The sequence below is a fragment of the Seriola lalandi genome, unplaced genomic scaffold (assembly GCF_002814215.2).
Source record: "Seriola lalandi dorsalis isolate HSWRI2012SDOR001 ecotype SW California unplaced genomic scaffold, Sedor1 jcf7180002054945, whole genome shotgun sequence".
Taxonomy (NCBI): domain Eukaryota; kingdom Metazoa; phylum Chordata; class Actinopteri; order Carangiformes; family Carangidae; genus Seriola; species Seriola lalandi.
This window is the reverse complement of record NW_019525496.1, coordinates 1,334,966-1,360,402: the sequence shown is the minus strand read 5'-3', so window position 1 is coordinate 1,360,402 and position 25,437 is coordinate 1,334,966. Positions and strand designations below refer to the sequence as shown.

The window sequence follows — 25,437 nt, the reverse complement described above, 5'->3', positions numbered from 1 at the left end:
TGGCACAACTTAAAGCAAATCAGCCGTCATAAATACTATTAATTACATGTCTCTTCTTCCTGCTGTTTCATACCAAAATGGCTGCTGTGAAAAAGGCCTATTACAAGACTTCAGACTTTTTGTTACTTTGCAGGGAATTACACAACTACTGGTGTCAAGGGCAAAGGCTTCTCTGTAAAGGATTGTTACACCATCTGCTGGTGAAGAGCTGCACATTTTTCAGAGCTCATGAGTTGCATCAGTCTGCCTCATTTCCTGGTGTTACTAGACAGCCTGCTTATGTCTGCAAATTTCCTGTAAATTATGATTGTAGTCTCAATCTTCAGGGCCAGAAATAGTCATTGATACAAAAGTTATCTAAACTCACCATTAAGGCTGCAATTAATTTTGGAAATATAAATACTCAAATAAATAAAGACTTGAAATACTTGCAGGGGTGTTCAGTGTAGACACTGTGCTTTTTATTATTCAGCATGAGTTAGTCCTGCCCAATATATAATATAGTCTATGTCTTTTTCCCCCTATAATGTGACTAAGTGTCTGCAGTGATTAAGGTATATTGCTGGGTCAACACAAGTCATCCTAGGCCAGTAAAGTCTTTGTGTGAGTACATACTGTGTCTTCTGTGCATTTCTACTGCTGTGATACCACTTAGGGACACACTGCTTACTCTAACCAAATGCCCATTCCAAAAACCTTTACGCTGTGACGTGAGGCCTTTGCAGCCATTGTAGACCACGAAGGCCAAACCGAAATGAGACGGTCTTGCCTACAGAGGATTTGCACACAACAGTTGTTATCTGGTCAGCTGAGCTGGAACCCAGCACTTACATTTAAAAGTGTATTGTTTAGACTTTCGGCATTGTTTGCTGCCATATTATTTTCATTACTGGGGTGCAATGAATCTTGGGATAGGTTGAACCACGAATGATGACCCAATGACTGATTGGATCCAAGCTTTCACTGCTGAGGAAAGCAAGGCGGCCCCTGAATTGGGACACAGGTAGTGACTTTGGGATGAGGGAACCTGTATCAAATCAGCCCTTGTGGTGCACCAGTAGGTGCCCCTTTTTCACCTTCACCCCTGACCTTACAGAGTCCATGAATGCCTCTGACCGGAAAGTTACCAAACATTTACTTTGAATTCCATTTTTTTCCCACTTTAAATTTTATTTATTTATTTATTTATTTTTTAAACACTTTATATTTGACAATTTTCCACTTATCAGACAGGACATAATATGAAACATCTTCACCAGGTATGAGTATGTACAGAATTCCACTTTTTAAATGGTTTGTAAAACCAAAACAAATCATAACCGAGTGCTACATTCACTGACTCCTTTTCTGTTCCTGACTCAGGCTCCCACAGACCTTCATGCCTCCCTCTGCACAGCGCTCAGAAATCCGCTATGGCAACAGGGGAAAAAAGACAAGAAAAAAAAGGAAAAGATTTGACAACATGGCGCACTTTCCCTGAGAAAAGTTTCTCCAGGACGCCACACAGCTCCGTTTTTGTGGATTTTCCTCGCTGTTTATCGACACCTGCACTATAACGTGGACTTCTTGGCTGCATTTTGAACACCTCTTGATGCATAAACAGTCGATAAAACAGTCAACAAGGAGTGTGATGGGATGAGAGCGATAACCCGCCGCACAAACCAAAGCAGTCAGACAGGATGGAGAAGCAAGCGACTCTGAAAGAAAAGGTAAATAGATTAAAAACTACTCCACACACTGTCGTATGACCTGCCATTTTTGTAGTTGTTGGTATTTTATTGCCTCCTGAATAGCACTTTTTACCTCGCGTCCTGGACAGGAAATACCAAATGACCAATCCTGCGAAAACCTCGTAAAAAGACCTCTATCGATTTTCCAGTCATGCATACTGTATTGTACTGCACAGCATATGTGTGGGCTCAACTGTCGCAGACAATATCCAACTTAAATGTGATCTGATGACAGTGGAAGATCATACAGATCACAAAATAGGCTGTAAACCCAAACCACACTTATATTGTTATTGCATGAACAGAGAGGCTTGTACTGCCAAATTCCTTCAGGCAGCAAGTTTGTGTGTATTGCCATGAGTAAATCCACATAATTCCCCAACAAAACGGTAAACATGTGCAGTCCAGACTATATTTGCCTTTGGAGACTTGAGTTAATCTCTCACTGTCTGTCTCCTTATGATTAAGTTGGTAGGGTGTCCTCTGTATTGGACTAGGCTTTCATTATCTCTCCACCCTTCCTGCCCAGTGCTGCCCACATACCGTAGGCATCCCCCAGTATGTTGTAGCAGATGAGACAGCACAGATTGGACCTTCCTGTAAAATCACTCTGATTAGTTCCCTTCGATCTGATCCCTTCTAACTAGCTGATTTAAGCTAAGGCTTGTTTGAAGGATAAACGTGCATGCATGCACTTGGGCCCACGGAAGAACTAATCTATAATAGATGCTTTTCCTGACATTTCTTTAAGAGCAAGGCTTTGAATGTCAGTATTTGTAACAGTGCTGTCAGCTGCGGTGTGGACGTCAACCCCTCAGTCTGTTTGTGTATTTCTGAGAGGTGGGTTGCCTCTCATGGCACTCACAGCAATAAAGCCAGCAGTTAACACTTGTTTTAAAACCTTTGTGCACATATCCCACTGGGTTACCGTAACTGTTGGTGAAGCATAAATGACCTTTTCCTGATCTACAAGTGTTGAATTGGCTATTAGAGGCACAATATAAAACACGGGACCAGCCAAAGTAAAGCAGGCATTCAATCATTTCCGAATTGTTGTCATGAAGATTGAAAAGATTATTTAATGGTTATCACAAAGAGAAGAACTAAAAAATGTGGGAAAGATGAAGGTCAAAGGGTGCAAGAAAGGAACTGATCGGTACCGCACTATAACTTGATGTTGAATCTACTTGATACCCAAAGCCCTCATGTCTGCTGCTGCTACTCCCTGGGCCTCTGGAAGTAATTACCAAGCCTGCCCTATCCCAGAATTCAGTCCGAGGAGGTGTGGTGAGAAAGAGGTATAATGGAAGCTGGCCCAAAAAACATGCAACCTGAGATGAATTTCATGATTCACTAATACTCAGCAAACCGTCCACGTTAAATGGACACGGCACCTACTTCATCAATCGGACTTTATTGGTTGGCTGCAGTTACAGTGAGACTTAAATCAATATGATAATTGGTTAGCATTCAAATGGTTTGCCTGCCAGTTGCTCCAGGAGTGCAACAAGTTGAATATGAATGGGTATTATAATAGATTCAATCCCACATTAATGCTTGCGGCATTGCTCTAAGGCAGGTATTATCTTGGTTGTGGTGGGAGATTTATCAGTGTAATCAAGATGCCTTTATTAGGCTGAACTTTACATTGTTGTTGTGTGTCGAAACCTCTGTGTAGAAGAATAGTAAGTAAATGGCTGTGAACATCAGAGTAAATACAGGCTTTGCTAAAGTCCTACCCTGTTTTAAACCTTGATGAGTTGGTCCTTTGTACACAAAGGTGAGTTAATCATAGTACGTGAGCAAAATCAGCAATTTCCCAACAGTCTCATTTTAGAAGAAAACACAAAACAAAAAAACAAAATGTTTAACAACAATAATTCAACACATTATTGTGGTGATGCTTTTAAAACTATTGTCATGACAGAATATACCCCAAAAGATAAATTGATTGTCCATTTAGTGTTATATTAATTATCTAATATTTTAGAGTGGGATATGGAGTGGATTTTATATGCTGTGTCTCTGTGCCAATCTTTAACCTATAAAATTAACAATTAAAATAACTTTCGTACAGTTATATTGCTCATATCCTCTCTGGTTTTTACAGACATTTCTTTCACAGCTGACATTGACTTTTCACAACAGGAAAATTACAGGCAGAATAAATAACGATGGCTCACGAAGACATAGGAGTGAGCTAGCGTGCACAATACCAGGGTCCTGTGACTGGCAAAACAAAATGGAGTTCACCAATTACTAATGTTATTAAATACAACTGTGCTTTCAACCTGCTATCCATCCATCCATCCATTATCTTTACTGCTTATCCTTATAGGGTTGCGCGGGGGGGTGGAGCCAATCCCAGCTGACATTTGCCTGTCTAAGGCAGGGCTGACATATAGAGCAAACAAGCATTCACACTCTCATTCACACTAATTAACCTAATGCATGTTTTTGGACTGTGGGAGGAAGCCGGAATACTCGCAGGGAGAACATGCAAACTCCACACAGAAAGGCCCAAACTGGGGTTCGACCCAGAACCTTCTTGCTGTGAGGCCACAGTGCTAACCACTGCAGCACTGTGCCGCCCTGCTTTGCCTGCTATGACAAGTCAAAATTCCTGCTGTGAAAAATGTCTATTGATCTCAATCATCACATGGGACCACAGTATACATGTTTTTATTGTTTGTCATACACTTTTTCAGAAAGACCCTTCACATTTATACATCAATATTCCCTACCACTTGAGCTGCATGTTCTAACTCCTGTATAATCAGGTAACACTGGCCAATATATCTCTCTAGTAGAGCAGTTTGGTATAAAAGTAAAACTACTGAAAAGTAAGGCATTGCTCAAAGGCATTCCTAGCATTTAACTGTAAAAATATTTTTCAGTCACACTGATTATAGCCCTTTCATTCCTCTCTGTCTGTTTCTCCAGTTTTCAATCTTCGGCTCTCGGACAGTGGGCAGACCTATCCGATGTGTTCCAGGAGACGATGGGACCAGGTATGGTCTCAGCAAAGCAGAGTTCATGGAGAAAGTGCAGCAGAGCAACGAGGCTTGTCAGCGCGGTGACTTCCAGGCGGCCGTTCATTTGTACAGTGATGCCTTGCAAGCCGACCCACAGAACTGCATCCTGTATAGTAACCGTTCAGCAGCCCTTCTCAAACTGGGACATCACCAAGCGGCTCTGGATGATGCTGAAAAAGCTTGTGAGCTTAATCCCAAATGGCCCAAGGTAAGTGATATTGTAGATCTTAAATGATTGGCTTTTCTCAAGTGCACCAATGGAGTGTCATCGCGAAGAATTGTACAAACAAACAAACAAATCTAATGTGGTGGCTCTGATGTCCACAGCATTGGCAATTTCATCTTTAATGATCAGGAATTAGTTGCACAGATTGAAATGGGGACATGCTGCAATTTTAAGTGTGTTTAATAAAAAACGATTTTCGTTGTGTTGCTGATAAAAGTGACATTTTGTCCACATAGTAGGTAATAATAGAGCAGTAGGTAATAAGGCAGTACCGTAGTTGTAACATTGTTATTGTACTATAAATTATTTTTATAGATGACTTATCTTCAATTCAAAGTGTCTAAAATTTGAGTCACATTTTCATCACTCAGTTACATTCACGTGGCTGCTGATCGATACAATTTTCTGGGGTCTTGTCTCTGATCTTGTACAGGCCATGTGGACTAACCTGCGATAGATTTCACATTACTCAGCCACAGAGATCACTAGGAGACCAATTCCTCTCAGTGATAGAAATGCATTGATTTCACGATTTAGCATGGAGAGATACTTTTGTCTTTTGAGAGAGAGATTGATGATAATGTGGTAGAGTGGTATTGATGATAATTTGTCGCTACCGATGATGCATCAGTGGCCACCTCTTCTTTGATCTGAGGTCATGCGTCTTCGGATGCTAAGGTAGGTTTCCTCCTCTGTAAAGATGTGGCATTGCATTGACATTGAGACTGTCACTTTTTATTACACAGACAATGTTGTGTGCTTGCTGCAGTGTCCCATAGTATATGGACTTTTCAATAGTAAAAGAATAGTAAAACTGTTATGAATGAATGCCTGTCACAAATGTAGTCCTGTTAACACCTCCTTTTCTTTTTTTTTGGTTATTCATATTCTTGTTATTATGAATATGCAGTTGCTGTCCAGCTGTTATTTTAGATATTTTTCAGTGCAATTACTCTTCTTTGTCATTTGACATTTCCAATTCTACAACAATAGTCTCATTTTTTCACATCTCAGTCTGTAGCATCTGAGCGTTAATATAGAGTACATCTCTTTCATTCGGGAGACATTTCATAACCTTTTGAGGCCAGTGCGGCCAAACTATAACTGAAAATCACTGCCAAAATCATTCTCCTTTCTCCTTTTTATATGCTATCCAAGTACAATGAACTCTTTGTGGTCTGACTGGGGGATGGTTGGCTTAATCTCAGCAGTGTAGCTCTGCTTATTCTAGGATTTACTGCCTGACAGTTTGGACTCTCATGCTGAAGTTTGTGTTAGCAGACTGTGTGTCTGTGTATAGTCTGACCCTTGTGTTGGTAACTTGGTAACATGAAACAAAGGGATTAATGTGTCTGTGGTATTGACAAATATAGAGAGGGCTGCATCCTAATGTTTTAAATTAAGTTTCTTGAATCACCACTAGGGGTCACTCTTGTCAAACAAGAAGGAATTTGAAGCGTTTTGTCTGTGCAGGACAAAAAGACATTCATGCAATTTAATTTCCAAGATTTTATTTTATTTTTTTTACATTCAGTGGGTTCAAGGAAATCCAAATGTTTCACCTCTGTGGTAGAAATGTGCTTACAGCCACCATGGAGAATTTCGTGGGAGGTGGGTTTTCTACTTGATAAATGCACTGGTGGAGGCCAAGGTCACAAGAAATCCATCTTCCATTTTTTTTCTCTGATATGTCAAGAAAAAAAAGACACTTAGTGCAACTAAATTCTGGTTTTCTGATTAGAATTTGATAATTTTGCATTTTCAAATCCACTTTGTATAGCGGATATGAATGAATAGAGATTTGAATCCTGTATTCAGTTCATGCTGCCTCAAAGAACTGATTAGTAATGGTGGTCTAGACACTAACAGCGTTGGCCTCGGGGAAAGAAAGATTTGTCGTTGTACAGTCCATCTGCTATGCCTGGATGTTTGATGAAGGAACAGGGATTAAATCATAGTAGTGTGCTGGCATTCAGATCCTGCGTGAGTACATAATATCATCAATCATACCTCCCTATGACTGCACTCCTGGACTGGCGCGTCAAACAGTGACAGGCATGGTTTTGCTGCCCCAAGCGCCAGCGAGCAGCCCACCCTCCTGAAGCCCACAGCCAGCTTGCGAAGGAGCCCCCTGTCTAATCTGTCAGCTTTCCCTGTCGTAAGTGCCAGGAAACACATTCTGAAAGAAGAAAGAAAATGTGTGGTTTAATGACCCAAGACAGCTTTAGGCCCTTTGTACCCCACCCTCTTACTGAATATAAAAAGCTTAAATGAGAACAAAATAGGGTGTCATTTCATAGACAGGGGGGCCACACTTGTGTGTGTCTGTTCACATTTTGTCTCTATGAGCCAGTGTGGGAGGGAAACTGGGAGAAAATGTGTGGTGTGTAATCAAGCTTTCATGTGCATGATTAATTTTTAAGTACAATAGGAGTGATACTGTAGCACACTCTTAAACTTTAATTAACCCTTTAAATGGGCATATGTCATCTACAGTATGTAAGATGGAGAATGCTTCAGCATCTATTGGCAGTGAGTATTTTACGATTCTGTGTTGCGCTGCAAGTGCTTTTTAGGCATATACAAGTAACTTAGAGGACAATACCCTTTCTAGATAGATTCCCTGTCTACTCTGCTCTTCCATCTGCTCCCTCCCTCTCAACACGGCTGTTCCAGTGACATGTTAAACAAACAGCCCTTTCTGCTATCACTCCCATTCTTCTGCTTGAGCGCTGACAGGAGAGTTCCCAGGGAACCAGAAGACAACTGGCACTGCAATGTCAGGGGAAACATCTCTATCATTTGCATATCTTCTGATTATAGGTTATGATGGTGCCTATCAAGGGTATTCTGTCTCTTCAAGTCTTAATTGCCAAAGTTGCCGCCGACACCCACTCATAATGATGGGTGAAACCCATCAAGCCTCATTTCTCAGATGGGCCTGTACATTTTTTTTTTTTCAGTGCATGCTATTGCTTGCATACATTTTTCTTTTTCGCAAACATAAAAATGTCCATTTACATCCCGGTAGAGGGGCCTTGGGTTTAAGTGAGACAATGAGTATTTGCCTTGGAAAAGGTCATGGTGTATGGAGAGCTGAAAGGGGACTTTAATTACAGCAGCAGCGTATCCAGTAATTGTGTAAGGAGTGTATGCTGACACCTCGAAGAGGCATAAAGCTTCTTTTTCCTGCAGAGCTGGGCGATTACACTGGCTTTTGCTGTCACTGTGCTTGGAACAGGAAGAAAAGAATTATGTGTGTTATTGAAGACCTCATCCTTTGCCACTCTCAGCAGTGCTCTGCTTTTCATGTGAATGAAAATCACTGGGTTGTAATGCTCCCCTGTTGGTACGACAGTCCCTTAAACCAGCTCTCATCTGATCTCGGTGTGTGAAAAGAATAAAGAACCTGTCTTTTGATCTCATGTGGAGAGTGGTTATAGCTCTTGTACCTTTCTTACTGCTTTCATTTGCACCATCTGAAATATTTATCTCAACATTTTGGTGACCTATCCTGTTATTCTGACACATGCTGAATAATGAACTGAAAACATCACAGTGAAGTAACAGTAAGTAGGCTAAAATAAGTGTGTTTTTGTGTTTGTAGAGCAGAGAACATGTAGGTGGCCTGTTTGTTTTAATGCAGTATGATAACACCGAGTTATATTATCATTTGTATTATTGTAATGTAGTGTTTGTATTCTTTTACATAGTTTTCTCTGAAATTGTCTTGCAATGCTAAAGCTGTCAGTCATCCTGTATGGATGGAAAATGTCTGTCAGTCATTGTCAGTTGTTCCAACACTTTGGTTCAGACTGAAATATCTCAACAGCTATAAGATGGATGCCACGAAACATTGTACATACATTTATAGTCGTCAGAGGATGAATCCTACTGACTTTGGTGATCCCCTGACTTTTCCTCTAGCACCACCATCAGTTTGAGATTTACAATTTTTTTAAAAATACATTGCCTTAAAATGACATTCATGGCCCCCTTAGGACGAATAGAAACAAGTTTGGTGATCCCCTGACTTTTCCTCTGGTGCCATTATCAAGTCAGAATTTTAATTTGTTGAATTTTGCTGGTATTTGGTTATAAACCGAAACTAATGACATTCACATCATCTTCAACTTTGCTTTTTTTTTATTGTGAACATGTTGAACATTGTACCTGCTTAACATCACAATGCATTGTCATTGTGAGCTTGTTAGCATGCTGCCGTTAGGTCGAAAGACTGCTGCGCCTTGTGGAGCTGCTAGCATCACTGTGGACTCAGTTTTGTAAAGCAAAACATTCAAACAACAAAAATATCTTCTGTGCAGGTTTAGATTTCAGTCACAACAATTCAGTCTGTGAATGAACGCTGCTGACTGTTTAGAGCGCATATATTTCCTCGCTAACAACGAACAAATTAAAAGAATAAAGACAGAACTCTGAACTCTATGTGTATGTTGGGACCATTTCTATGCATCAATGAATATTTATAATATACCTCGATGCATATTTATGATTAGCATGATCTGGTTTGATTTGAAAGAACTGAGTGCATCTGACATCAACCTGCATACCTGCCTGTAGTTATGAATAAATAGTCATGAAATATGAATGCCTCTCTAGTTAGTCATGAGACTACCGATAGACAGCAGAGACTCATTATGATGTTGTGCAGAGAAAGTTGCTCACCAGGTAGAATTCTCAAATCAGATGCATTGTGTCTCGCCTTTTTGTGCTCTCAGATTATTGGGTTGTAGTGAAAAATGGGGCACAGGAGCTCATCTACAACTGCACATCCTTCACAAGTCCCTGCTACACAGACGAGGAATATTTTGTGAATGTAATTGTCAGAAGTAATGACTGATGACTTTCTCAAGTTATCAGAGGAGATCAGACACTTAATCTTGGGAGCAGAGGAGTTCCATCCATCCATCCATAAAAAAAACAAGAAAACTGAATTGCAAAATACAAATGTAAGAAATTAGCTGCATATAGATTGTGGAATATTAATAGATTTAATAGAAGATTGTTGACTTAATGGAACATATGGACTGATCCAAAGTAAAGTCAAATCTTTGACAGTGTAAGGTCCTAGAGGATCTAGTATGTAGTCCTAGTTCTATATCCTACCCCATTCGAGTGTTGATGCAGCTGTTCTGCATGATAATACGATTGTATGTTAAGTGGATTAAAGCAACTTTAATTTGATTAAACAGTCTGAAAAGTGCCACATTGCATAAGATTGAAAAAAATGCAACAGAGTAAATTCTTCTTTTCCAAAAAGTTGGTCCATGCCTTCAGTTTTTGTTATGTGTAATCTCAATGTTTGTTGATCATGCGTTTGTTGACCTTCTGAACACCACAGCAGTTTTCATGTGAGAGGTTTTATGGATATACACTTATTATGACAGAATGCTTTCCCTACTGCCTCTCTTCATGAAGATTTGTGCCCTGGGTTAAAATAAGGTCTTCCTGCCAGCTTCCCCTCTCCCACTGCTCTGCTGCTGTTTTCCACCGTAGCTCCAGCGCTCACCATGGAGAGAGTAGAGTCATGAACCACTAATAAGAGGGTTCCGTTTTGCTTCTACCCAGCCGAGGCTTGAACTAATGAACAAATCAAATGAATGGCATGTAATTATAGGCCAGAAAGAGCGGGACGGACAGAGGGTTGGCGCTAGCGGGTACAAACCTGAAATTATTTGTCTGGAAAATCTGTGAAATGAGCGGGAGCAGTTAAATTCTCTCTTTTTCCTTTAGAAGGCTATTGTGGCTAAGCAGCGCTGCACTTATGCAAAGGCCATGATGGAGGGAAAGTGACCATGCACACACACACACACACACACACACACACACATACACACGAGTCTGCTGTTTTGATTTCAACAGCACTTCCTTGGCAGCTATGTCGTTCTTTACGCAGATCAGATGAAAATAATCCTGTGCTGCATTTGTCTGTTTGGTAAACACCAGACTCTCTTACCTGGCATCTTTTGCTGCTTTGTGGATATTTTATAGAAAGACACTTTTTTCTTGAATTACCCTATTTGACTCTATATGCTGTATTTTAGAAACGTTTTGTGTCCAAAGTGATAGTATTCAGTAATATGCAACAAAAATATATTACAGCTTCCGCATTATTATGAACCTGATGGATGCAATTTCCATTCAAAATCCCATTTCCTTCTTTCATTCTAATGACTCCCTCAAAATTGAATGAACGCATCAACATCCAACACATGCTGTTAGAATCAGCTCACGTCACCATTTTCTACTATATGTTGCTTCTGTGTCTGTTGAATTGCCAGTGAGTAATGCAGCTCAGGCACAACACGTAAATTATACCAGTAATATAACTGATAGAATTTATATCCAGAATTGTGCCGCTGTTTCCAGTCTGCTAACTCAATACTCTTGATGTGTTCAGTATTTTGTCTGTCTTTCTTTTTTTTTTTTTTCTTACAATTTGGAACGGCAGCTTTCAAATCCTGCTTACCCGGGTTGTTGTGACGGTGGCCAAGTGGTTTTCCTTTCTGCCACCCAGGCGCCCCACCAAATTGTAGTGTTTAGTAGAATTTAATCTGCTTTCAAGAAACACCAGACGCACACATATAAAAAAAAGAGGAAAAAAAAAGAAAATTGGCCTAGCTTTTCCTTTTTACACTAACCATAAGCCCCGTACAGTTGTATCTTAGTGCTTTGCTGGATGCTACAAAGTTCATAAAGAATAGGTTTCCAGGGTGGGATGATGTAATGTGGTTTGATGTGTGTGTGATGACCTCCCTCTCACCCCACAGCCGTCTGTCTTTAGTCTGTCCTGGGGGCCTGGATGAGTCAGAGCTGGGAGCTGATGTCACCCTGATGATAATCTGTCTGGCCTATCAACACCTACTGCCCAACTCACACAGATGCGTCATTTTAGACCATCTTCTCCAAAAGAACATAATGGATCTAAATTCATTGTGTTTAATCTGTGTTTCTTCTGGCTAATTTGGTCAGTACTGAACTTTTTGTGTGTGTTAGCTTTGTATAAAACTTTCTTTGTTTCGTAATGCCATTTTGCAGATAAGCTATTCAGAAAATTAAATACAGCGGCATCTTTGTCCCAAATGAAATAAAGTATATCAAAGCCTAGGTAAGCACCTCAAACAAGAAACTCTCAATCATGTTAAAGAACGTCTGTACCTCAGAATGCTTTTTCCCTCCGGATACATCATTTGATTACCAGCTTAATAGGTTTTTGCTTGCTATTACATGGCAAGAAATGTCAAAAGGCCCAGAGAAAGCAAGCTCATTGCCATGCTCATGGCATAACAGCCTGCCACTGATAGTGGATCAGCTTTACAAGCCTGAGGAAATGAGGAAAACAATTGCACCCTGCTCCTAGCACGTAACCCCTTGGGTTATACAGATGCTCTTTTTTTTTTTTTCTTCCAGGGGTTCATCTTGTTGTCAGCCTCATATTGTGCTGGCCCCTCCCACCTGGGAGCTTGGCAAGGCTTGGGCCCCAGACCTGAATGTCTCCAGAATTAGCACAGCCTGGCTCTGCTGCAGGGAGGAAGCTCTCCCATTGGGGAAATGTTGTAGAGCAGAGAGCAACCGGCAAGAAGCCCATTAGTATACACTGCATAAGCATGGAAAGATGAATAGCATAGCTTTTTTTTTTTTTTTTTTCGTTCTCATGTTGTTCCTGATTCCGCCATCTTCACCTGTAACCTTTCATTGACTAGTAGACTCTCATTTTTCTCTTGTGTCAGTGCCAGCAGTTTTGTCGGACATATACCAATATTACAATGCAGAGAAATGATTCTGCTGATACATGATATCACAGATTTATTGTTTTATCTTTCACCTCTTTAACGAGGTGCAAGGTTCGGTCTCTGCTTACGTCTTAATGGAAAGTGTCCCTTTCTTAGCTTGTGGTCTGTTTCATATAGCACCTTTTCATGATGTAACCTCCTACCCTGAATGAGTCATATGCCCTGGTTCCTCCCTGAGAAATAAATTGGTAGGGATAAAGGTGCCACTAATTTTGTTTCCAGGTGGCTGAAAGAAGCAGTGTGGTAGTTTGAGAAAAATCAGCGTCAAATCAGTTCTGACTTGAAATGAATGGAAAGAAGTGGGTCAAGACCTGTGTTCGGTTTTGTGGCAAACCCTTTTCTGAATTACCTCTCTGTTCATCTCCTGTTCTGAGTATTTCATTTCTTGCTGTCACAGTTGTACTCTCATCCAGTTTGTGTGTGTTATTTGAATATGGCAAAAACATAAGAAACACACAAGTTATTTTTGACAAACTTATAATTTAAGTGTTATAATTTGGGTTTGCATAATAGCTTTTATATAGTTTAAGTGGGCTGAAATAAGTCAAATGCATTGAGTGTATCTTTTAAGGGAAGGGATTTGTATATTGTTAGTATCTCCCACTTTAGCCTGCAGGCTTAAAACGTTTGTAGTTTTTTCATTGATGGAGAACAGCAGCATCACTTCTGCAGTGCAGTCTGCTTCTCTGCCATCCATGTTATCCTTATGTTCCAGGCAGTTATAGTTTGATAGTCATCATGCCCCCCCTTGACGCACTGAGGCTCTGCAGGAAGCAGCATATTTATGGCCTTAGATATGCATCTGCATACATCTGTAAAACATGTTTAAACATAAACCAATTATCAGCCACAGTTAGTAAAAATGTTTATGACATGACTCCTTGCTCATGATGTGCATGTGCATTCTTGTGTGTATGCTAGTAGATCATGATATAGATAGATGGATCATCTGGAACATCTTCTGTATGATTCATACATATGTTCATACATGCATTCAGTGAAGCTTTCGCTCCACTGAAGAGACTGAAAACAGTGGCAGACATCAGATCTCTGTGGAGCGATAATGAGACTATTATGTTTCTGAAATTAGTGCATAAAATAAACATAAATGCTACATTTCCATCGAGTTTTCTGCATTATTTTTCTCCATTTAAAGTTTAACTGGTTCTACTTTAATCGTCATCTTGTTCCACCTTCTTCTTCTGCAGCAGATTTAATGGCACCCGACTGGAGAATTAGCACCACCATGTGTATATCCAACTCCTAATATTCACATAACAGTAGTTGTTGGTAACGTGCATTGATTAGCATTTTCTTTAGCTGAATTTTCTTGAAATTAGGTAAAAGAAATTCTGCTACATTTGGCTTTCTTTACAGTGTCATTCATGGTCAAAAAAAAAAAAAAACTCCACAGTGTAACTTTAAGTGAAATGAGTGATAAAGACATTTTTCTTCATTATTGCAAATAGAAACAGACTACATTACTTTGCAAATCACAGTATACACCAGTTTAAAATGTCAGTGCACATTAATAGAACACATTTGTTCAATAATATGTCACTTAAAACGTGTCACTGTTTTGGACTGAAGCAATCACTTCATATATCAGGAGAAAACAAAGTCCTATTTATCATTGTCGCTCAAGTGGAACCAGAACATGAAGTGTAATCAAGCTTTACTTTAAATATGACCTAATTTTGTCCATTAAGTGAGTGCTGCATGGTCACAGTTTTTCTGTGATTACCGACTTAACTGGCATGTCGTATATGATTAATGATAGATGATTCCTAATAAATAATGGATGTTTGGAGGGCATTCTGGAACAAAGAATGCAATATGCACAATGTTATGTTAACTTCTCTGATAATCTCAAGATTTCGTCCTGAGACGGTACGCAGGACTATTTAATATTTAAATCCAACCCAGCAAAAGATTGATCTTCTTTTTCTGTCCAAATGTCTTGGCGTGTAATGGCCTCCAGCTTAATTCCTTCTTCTAAAGTGCTCCTTCAAGATCTCAGGGCTCGTGTTTAGGCAGCTAAATTACTCACTTGTGTCAGGTTATTACAATTAGCCGTTTGAGTGCCTGCACTGTCGTGTCTTACCTAGATACTTCCCTCTAATTCTTTCTCGCCATAATGAGTTTTACAGCGAAATGTACCAGCAACAACAACAGCAGCAGCAGCACGAAAATGGAAATGCCTGGGGAGATGTATTAGCGAAAAAACCATGGAATGCAGGTGGTGTATTTATGTGTGCGAATGTGACAAATGACTTCCATGGTTATGGATATAATCTCAGTATTTGACCAGAGGCTGAGCTGTTCCATTCAGGTGTTAAAAAAAATCACATACTCACACACACACACACACACACACACACACACACACACGTATGGTCTCAAACAGAACTTGAGTGTGTTGCTGTTTTAATGAGCTGGACAATCAAATGTATACAATCAGTGACCAGAAAAACACAAATCTCTGCTCAGTAGCTCATTGAATCTTATATTTGGCCCTGATATTAGCTGCCGCACTCTGTGGTGAGGACACCTGTAGCTTCCCTTGTTGAGGCCGTCAGTGCCGAATCTGACTGTGCAAACGCTGGTGCTTTTCCCGCCTGTTAGTGGATATTCCATCTGAATGTTCAATGTGCTTGATATTAGGAGATTTTGGACATCTGGTCAATAACATAATTTCGCCTGAATGTTTCTCAAAACAGTCCTGGGTGATTCATGCACGTTGACAACAACACGTCTGACACTGAAACACTGACACATTTTATGATGAAGCCAGTGTTCTCCAACCTGAACGACTATAGGTCGCTTGTCCCTACCCTCTGATGTGACCCAGGAGCCTATCAGTGGCAGGTGTACTGAACCGTCGTTGTCATGGTAACAATACAATACAACCTGTAAGCGCATACTACCAGCAGGCATACCAGACCCTTGTCATCATGGTAACACATATAATAAACACATAGTAAAGGTTGTGGAGCGGTCATGGTTTGGTTGGATTTCAGCATGAAAACGTCTTGGTTAGGTTTTTGGAAAAGGTTGTGGTTGGAGATTTTTAAGATTAGAGGACCTTCATTGTCATGGTTACAATAATAAACACAGGGTTAAAGTTGTGGAACAGTCATGTATAAAAGCAATATTCATTATCAGTTTCACACAGGAAATGAACAGTGTTCTCCCGTGTGAAAGTCCTGTGTTTTTGTTGACTCATCCATCCACTACAACCTCCTCCTGATGATGTCGGGTCTAGACTTTGGTTCTCAGGAACGAGGACAGGCTTAAAGGGCACTGCAGCATTTTCCTTGGTGAAAAAAAAAAATCAGCGGTTCTCTTCATTTTGAATTACTGGTATGTCTTAAAGTTGTGATGCCACTCGAGGAGGCGTACAGGGTTTCAGACATACACCCATACCTTATTGTTTTCCCCACCCCCATCCGCCAAAGAAGAATATCAGGGTCAGAGCCAATAAGAGGCAGACTTGGGGCAGGTTTTCCCAGAATGCAGGTGGAAAATAAAACAAACAAAAAAAAGCAACACACAGAGACAGACCTCCTAAATGTCAGGCACACCGGTGCGACCAATGAAAATGTTTAGTCTGACTCGAGCCACGCTCTGTGATCCTGGCAACTCACTCTCCTGGAATACACAATCATGCTTTTCTGTTAGATTATGTTTTAAGACCATTTTTGTGAACCCATTCACATGCAAAGCAAGTGTGCAATTGGAGTTGCTTTTGTATGCACTTGTTTATGTTTTGATACATATGCAAATGGTAAGTACTACGTCCACTGCAGGGGCAGGGTTTCTATTTTTCAAGTGATTAGAAAAATAAAAACCCTGCCCCTGCAGGGACAGACATATTTTCTCATTTACTCCTGGTATCTAACAAAACAAATTCAACAAATCCAGGCACTTGGTTGTCAGGGTGGAGTAGTAGTATATTAGACTGAAGTAATACTGAGTCACAACACTTCTTCAAGCATAATAACTATTGTCAGTCCTTCTCACTAATGATTGCCCAGTCACCCTGAGCAACCACATTTAGACCGCTGGCAGCCACTTCATTTGGTCTTGTAGGCAACCACTAGTTTGTGTTGAAAATTCTCTGACCCTTTTGTAACTGTAAATCTCCACTTGGGTAAATGAGAGTGAAAGTACTAAGTTAAAAAGCAAAAGGAGAAAAGGTTAAAAGAAAAAAAACACACATTATAATTGCTTAATCCATATCCCTCTTTAACGGACATGGGCAGATAAAGAATGAAAAGCAGTGCCTCAGTAGGCAAACAGTGGACACAATCTTTCAGAATGTCAATGCAAGATAAATTAAAAAATAAATAATAAAGTGAGACTGAAGGCAAAACATTTTAACATTCAGCTGCGTTCTTAAATACAAACCCCCCTGTTATCTTAATTGTTTACTGCAAATCTAGATCAAAAGTGGCTCGACAGGACATGATTATTTGGCCTGTTATTATTAACCATAATAGTAATTACCTTGCAAATGAGCAATTTTAATTTAGTGAGCAGAAGTTTGTCTATCTTTATATTATTTTGCGTAATTTGAAAGGTTATATATTTGAAGGGAAATTAATTTTATGTATACCTGTGAGAGAGAGAGAGAAAAAAAAACAAAACGTGACCCAGTGATGTAGTTATTAGTGATTCTGTGCATGTTTCTCCTGTCTAACTTGACACATAGATACCATACATTAGTCAAGGCTGAAAAGAAATGAAAGGTTAAGCACCACGACCAAGGGAATCAACAGTAAATTGTCTGCACACATCTAATTGTAAATGTTCCCCCATTGGGCCGACGGAGCAGGTGGTGAGTCAACAGTCAACACTGCGTTGACAATGAGCAAATGTCATGTTTCACGGATGCTATTTTACTTTATGTCATTACTATGAACATTGAAACAATTATCCAGAGGAGGTGGAGGTGGGATAATGATGCTGATGTGAACATCAATTATGTCCACCCACATCCAGACAGGTGGCACCCTGCAGGCACAGCGGAGCGTCAGCATCATTAAAACGATACTCCAGCCTAAATCTGTCTATTGAATATCAGACGCTCAAAACATACATGGAAACTTCTATACTGTCCATCTGTGTGCTTGATCTGTTGCAAACAGTCATTTTTTTTTTATCAGTCTTAAAGCACTACTTCCATTTTAATCCTCACGTAGGAGACTGTGAGAGATCACTGCTATTTTATTTTTACTACGTCATCTGTTAAAACAAAGTTCGATTGAGTTGTGTTTTACCATATGTAGATTTCAGTCATTCAAAGCTTGTTACAACTTAATTTGAAAGACTGCAGGAATAAGTGTGTCAAATTAAGCTCGGAGAATTGTTGCATCTGTAATTGGGGTCTGTAGAGCCCCAGCGTTTCTGTTTATTATTGATTAATGCTACCTCATTAGTGCTTGGCACCTAACTATGTTGGTTAAATGATGTAAGTTTGTGAAAGACAATCTGAAAGCTGTAAAAAAGAATATTATTAAAGAAACATGATTTGCTTGTTCAAGACTTTGTAGCTGCACAGGACCTCCACACGGATGTAATTAGAGCAGCACCGTGTTGCCAGTGCGTGCTGTAGTCGCTTAAATGGTAGAATCAGTCAGATGCTTCGACCAGCTGTGATTAGGTTGTGCTCCAGTAAATACAGCTCACAGAAAATGGTTACAACCACTGAAATCTTTGCCTAGCAAAACAACCCACCTAGCAGGCTGTTGTGAGGAAGCCAGTGCGATGCTGTTATTTTTACTCTGTGTGAGCAGGTGTGAAGCAGTCTGATGTTTTCATCTGTTTTTTTTTTTCTTTTTTTGCGTTTGCTACCATGCACGCAGCACTGACACCCTTCTCATTGTGTTGACACTTATGCTGTTAGAACTTTGGTTTGGTGAGATGTGGTGCAGCGGCTGTTTTTAGCTTGAACGAGCCGCATGAAACCGTCTCCTCCGTTGCATCAAAGAGCACGTGTGAAATGACCCGAATCAGAATGAGGCCAGAGCCTTCGTGATGCACACGGTCCTTGGGAAATTTGTATCTAACAATGAGCTGAAAACAGGAAACTGGTTGGGAAGTTTGTCAACAAAGCTCGGAAGTGACCTTTGTGCTTTGTCAGGGTCACAGTTGTAGCCGCAAAAGTCAAAACATTTTGAGGAAATTTTTACTTTTCACTTGTAAACCCAGACGAACATAAACACAGATTATAATGGTTCACATATCAGCATCTAACATCACATAGTGTGTTTAAAGGCTCTCACAAACTGTGTCCTCATTGAACATATAGCGCTCGGTTTTGAAAGATATTATGAGCACTGATCTTTCTGTAAAGCATCGTACACTGATCTGTTATATAAACTAATATGGTTTAATTGCACAGTTGATACTCAGTTGATAGTATTATCATAGTTTATGTCCCGGCCTTTCCAAACTTTGTTTACAGATACACACATGATGAGTATCATAATGAAATATAAATGTATGGAGCATCAAATTGTTTCTAATTACTTCCACAGTTTTCATTGACTCATAAATAGAATAAATTACCCATTTACCCTAAGCATTGGCATGTTTATTTATGATGTAGTCTCCTTTCGATTTCATCTACGTACTTCATGTAATTACATATTTGCATCCGCAGTACCACCACAGCTCTCATTTCCCCGAGCAATACTTATGGCACAACACATTCATTCATATCACATGGGATTTCACCGCTACAAAGTCTGTAGTTAAACACTATTACATTCCTTGGGTCTGTTTGTGGAAACATTCGGTTTTCATTTCAGGCAAAATAGGGCAACAAATCTATGGGATAGGTACCATATCGTGCTCTTTAATGTGACATATCGTTCTACTATATTAACACCAGGGTTAATATTAAACATGAAAGCTAATGTGTATATGTGCTTTTTTTGAGGTTTTATTTTTCTCCAATTACGTGCATGTGTGTGTGTTTTTACACACCTGGCCGTCAGCCGTCTGGCCATTGAATGAAAAAAGAAAAGAAAAAAAAAGGCACAGTCCTTGGCACAGTTGTTATAAGTATAATTAAAGAAGATGCTTATATGGCTGTGCACAACCCTCAGGGGAATTACAATATTTTCAAAATAATTTTAATAAATAAAATTGGGGTAGACTCATGGGTGTGCAGAGGTCAGCACAGCCATAGAAAGGTTCAGACCTACTGTGTTTATGGACATTCATGCACTGTAGTGGATTGCTTTTGGCATTTCATTGTTTTCTCACTACATTAATTCTGTGTTAAGTTTTCCTACCATGAGTGAAATCATCTGGTGTCAGATTAGAATTCTCAGTGTACATCTTACAGTCATTGAGGCTGTATTAAAATGTAATATTTTAGCATCCTTGGTGAATTGTCAAAGGTTTGTGGCTGAAATCCTGAACGACCTTAGAGCAATACAAGGCTTAATTCATAAGACGTTTTGTTCACATAGTTTTCTCTTTCATTTCACTCCTATTCACTCCACAAAAAACTCTGGAGATGAAAGAAAGTGTTAATTTAGGGGGAAACTTTTTTTTTCTTGAACTCTTAAAATAATGAAACAGCCTCTTTCGCCTGTTGCTGAGACTCTACATTACCTGACATATAATTACAAGTGAGTCAACGACAAATAAAATTTCTAAAAAGGTATTTTTTAGCAATGTATGTAATGCATATTTCTGACTCTGGAACAATGTGTTTAAACAAGTCTCATTTGTTAAAGAACACATTTTTTGACTGTATTTTTAACTTCATGCCCCAAAAAAATATGGTGGCACAGCCAAATATTTGTAATACTATACTTACTGTAAGTGAAATCTTTGGCAAGTATCACTTGTCTACAGTGTCTAGAGTGCCTAACACAGTGTTCTGTATTATAATAATTTGAGATTTTTCTAGTGGCCAGTTTTTAAGTATCTTTAGCATCCAATTTTACATGTGAAGACAGAAAAAATATGATGCAGTATCTATTCACTTTATACTTATCAACCATTTGTTCACTTTAACCTATTATTTTACCTGGTCACATCATCTGAGGATTATCATTTCTGCCACACGAGAGCATCAGTATTGACAGGAAATATGCTGAATAATTGCATTTATATTTCAATTATTGAAGTAAAAGTAGTAAATTGATCAAAAACAGGATACATCACATGAGATCACATTAATCACAGAGCAACTGGAATAAGCTACACTGTAATGGATTGTGATTGAACGACAGAAAAGACATGTTTTACTGTAGTTTGATGCTCTTAAAAAGAAGTATCAGCTTAAGTCCATTAAAACATTTAATTTCAAATATCCAAATGCATTCATCACAAGTATTCCAGCATTTGAAACATTTGCATAGCAACAGGAATGCACCACTATGTAATTACTAAATACTAAATATAAATAGATTGTGTTTTACAAACATGAATTTATGTTTGACAGAATATTTCAAAACATTTTGAAGTGTTAGTTCAACACTGGTAGAGAAAATTTCCCACTTAAGGTGTGCGCACTAAAGCAGTCAACAATCTCCATGAGTTAGCGGTGTGTGCTGTGAATTAAGAGGCCCTGTCTCTGAGATCACTCTGACCACTTGTGGGATTTAGGTCACTTCCTGGAAGGGGGTGGTACTTGGCAAATAAAAATAAGTTTTACTATGGCACTGAGTGACTGGACCGTCACTCATCACATGTAGGAGATGGATTGCAATTCTCAATCACATCCCCTTAGTACTTGGCTCCAAGTGAGCCCACAGCTCTCCCATCATGCCAAAGGGATGCAGGCATAGGACTGTGAGCCAGCTGCTGTGTAAGTCACACGTGTGGACTGTGGCCTGCTTCTGACTCCTTCCAAAATGAAAAGATTGTACCACACTATTAAGTTTGCAGGAGAAGTTCTCTGAAAAATCCACATGGAGGACAACTTCATCCTGTCTTAGGCTTTTTTTTTTTTTTTTTTAAACCCCTGCAAGCACTCTCGCCCTGTGCAACAGTTGAGAACATGTTCCAGTTTGTGCTTCTCTGACAAAATCCATGTAGGTTTTATGCCCCTCGACACAGGTCTCTTATCCGCTGATGCCAAGCCGCAGTCTCTTCCACCTGGGGTGTTACAACTACTTCCTCACTGTAGCAGCACTTTACACAGACTTGATACATGCATGACCTGTTGTCTGGACTCCACACACTTGAGGACAACAGCAGAGGAATGCTATCAGTTTTCAGAAGACCTCTCGGCTGCTGTTTTTCAGTCAAGAGCTTGACATTCTCATGGTCCGAGCACGCACAAGTTTTCCTTGTATGACACTTTTGGCTTTGTTACAAAGAAAAGACAATATCCAACAAATTGTTTGTAAGACAGCCTCTGGGACTTTTGCATTTCAGAATTATACTGCAGATGGAGTTCAGTGAAGGGTTTAACTAACACACGCCTCTGTTGTATATTTTTGTTTTTTGTGACTATATCCTTTCTGCCTGACAAGAAGTGACTGTTCTCATCTCGACAAAGGATGTCAACAACTCTTTTATTTCTCTGGATGGCCAGTTTCTTTGCAATCCTTGATCTGTTCCTGTTTGCTACTCACTTTTTTTTTGTTTTTGCCTTAATATTCATGTGCACTTTTGTAATTTTTCAGTTTCTCTTTTGACAGCTTCCATTTCTCTTTTCACTTCGTGCATTTTACTGCACATCCTTGCTCTCTCTCTCTTTGCCATGGTACTGCGTGCTACTGTCTGTGGTGTTTAGGATGCTCTGGGTTACTGTACATCTACACTGACAGTATTCTCTCTATCAGGGTTGGGAGTGTTGGGTTGAAGCTCTGTTGTCCCGGTTGACTCAGGTGTGAAATTCAAGATTTCATCCGTAGCCCCTTTCCCTTTTCTTGTGTTTTCTCTGGTCTGTCTTCCACTGTTGCCTCACTTTTTCCTTTTCTGCTGAGGACAGCTGGCTGATAGGGGATTTCACATGTTGTCCCTCTCTCTTCCATTTCTGATGAATATAAAACACAAGAAATAAATTAAAATGAAACATCTAAATGGTCTGACTTTGGGCTCCTCTTGATGATGCAATATTCTGTTTTACTTTTATTAAGTCCCATATTTACGGTTGTGCCATCCTGACATTTGGGACCATGCATATTGCTGGACAATTGTTTCAAACATGAAATCATGTTATAGTATTTGATTTTCACTTTATTATCATTAAAATTCAATTTGAAATTGAGTCTGTTTATTTGCATGGACTGTTGCACCACCCTTGGGTTTGGGATGCCAAAACATAAAAGAATATATATTATTTGAATGTACCGAAAATGTATTTAAACTAAATAGGTTTTATAAAATAAATGAATTGATAAGAATATGTTAAAAGATAAGACATTTCTTTTTGCCTTATTAAATTAGATAACATTTTTAGACCTGCTAGTCAGGCTAAAACATTCTTGTGACAGTCTTTGTGATGTTCTAATAGAAAACTGATGTGAATATAATTGAATGTATTGGCTTTACTGTGGCTAAAGATGGCTAGTTTGCTGCCAGTATTGGCAATAACAGGGCTAAAGGCTCTGGACGCATCGCTCTCATTTTGATCATTGTTGATCTATTCCCTTGATGAATCGTAACTCATTGTTTGATTGCTCTGCTGTTTCTCATCTTTATCTCTGCTGCTCTGTTATGGTCAATACCCCGGACCATTTGGTGCCATTTCACAGGGATGGTTCCATTATGACGGGAGAAATGTAATCCATCTGTGTGAATGAGTGTGTGTGTGTTTGGTGTGGCTGTCTGTCTGTGTTTGCTGGGAATGTTGGAACAAAATGCAGACACATAAGAAACAGATTGAGCTTCAAGTGGAAAACAATTAATGCACAAGTATATTTTTTGAGTAGAAACACAGTTTCTCTCTATACGCTCCGATGTATGAACACACGTTTTTCTGTCGAGTGATCATGCTCTCCTTTTTTTTTTCTTTTTCTTTTAAATGCATGGCCCTGCCGATGCCAGAAGGTTCATTTGTTGGTCAGTCAGTTCAACACTTTGATTCAGACTGAAGTTTCTCAACAAATATTAAACTTGTTGCCATTAGTTTTCCACAGACAGTCATGATCCCCTGAGGATGAATCTCAATGGCCTTGATGAGCCCCTGACTTTTCCTCTAGTGCCACCATGACGTTGACATTTGTGGTTTTAGATGAAATGTCTGGACAGCTATTGGATGGATTAACATGAAATTTGGTACGCACACTCATGTTCTCCTCAGGATGAAGTGTAATAACTTTGTTGATCCCTTAACTTTTCCTCCAGCACCACCACCGGGTCTTTCTTTCTTTGCTTTACCGTCAAATACCTCCAAAACTACTGACATTCCCATGATCCTCAGCGGTAATGTGTCTTATTAAACCGATTAAATTTATTAATATTTTCTGTATCTGCGAATAACCTTTCATTATTTATGTCACCTTCTTAATTGTGCTCTCTAGGTTTTTTTTTTGTTGACCTCAGGCTCAGTGATATTCTTGGTGCTGTTGAGGATTCAGTGTCAACAGAGTATTTGCCAACCCAAGCGCATCCATCTGTTTATATCCACCTCTTCATTACAGAGACAATAACACTTTTGCACAGTAGTTGGACATGAAGTGACCATCACTATATGGAAATATTGACTGTGTTTGAAAGTTTATTACACCCAGGGTAGTTAGAGCATCTATGGTTACTGGCTGGGTGATTGGCTAGTTACGTGACTCTATCAGTGTGTCCTGATGAGCTATGATACGGCTGTCTCAACCTCGGCTCTGATCCCTCAACAGGAGAAAGGGAGGGTGGGTTTCATTTCTCTTATATAGGTTTTATTGGATGTGGCAGACTAATAAAGAGTCTCGCTTTGGAGTTGAGGTGAAGGGTCAAAGCTGGTGATAAGAGTATAGATGAGAAGGGATGGGATTTTTTTTTTTGCGTGTGTGTGTGTGAGTGTGTGAGTCTACGATGTCCATCTTTTGGATCCTGGTTTAGATTCCACAAATCCTTAAGGGACAGAGGGGAGAACTGGACCGGGATTACAGAGTCTCAACGCTGTGTTCCTGTCACTCACAGACAAACACTTCCTGCGCTGAAAGAGTCTGAGACGGATGTAAGACGTTCGAGAGGGCCAGGGGTGATGATGAAAGAGATAACGCACTGTTATCACTGAGAATAATCATTTTTCAGATGACACATTATTAGAGAGATGGGGCTAACCATCAAATTGAATAGAGAGACATCACTCTTACATGACACCAAGGAAATGCGATAAAATCAGGCAATAGTTGTTTCATGCAGATGATGGGTACTGTATGATTATAATGTTTGAGTTTAGTGAAAACATGACAATATTTTAAGTGAGGCCATGTTTACCAAACAGCTTGCGGGTCGACATGACATCCAGGAAGCATAGCACTTGTTTTAGAGACACCTTATGCTTGACTTTTGTGTTGGTATTTATAGCGCGCTCATACAATGTGCACATCAGATTTATTTATGAAAAGATTTCAAGCTGTCATATTGCTTCCAGTAAATCTAGTCTACAGGCATAGGAGGATATTGTTCTGTATAAACAACTAGAGGAAGAGTTGACCACT

The 25,437-nt window shown here is 39.6% G+C and overlaps 1 protein-coding gene across 2 annotated transcripts in view; it reads left to right on the top strand.

Moving 5' to 3' along the window:
• Positions 1–1,419: 1,419 nt before the first annotated feature.
• The window catches only part of LOC111645009 (tetratricopeptide repeat protein 28), a 166,088-nt gene continuing 142,070 nt past the window's right edge, over positions 1,420–25,437 (top strand). Inside the window, exons 1-2 of one of the 2 annotated variants that reach the window (XM_023394017.2) lie at positions 1,420–1,709; positions 4,674–4,973. In XM_023394017.2, the coding sequence (XP_023249785.1) occupies positions 1,680–1,709; positions 4,674–4,973 (330 nt within the window). In that variant the 5' untranslated portion in view covers positions 1,420–1,679. The remainder of the gene's footprint in view (positions 1,710–4,673; positions 4,974–25,437) is intronic. The other variant, XM_023394018.2, reaches the window with a different exon arrangement.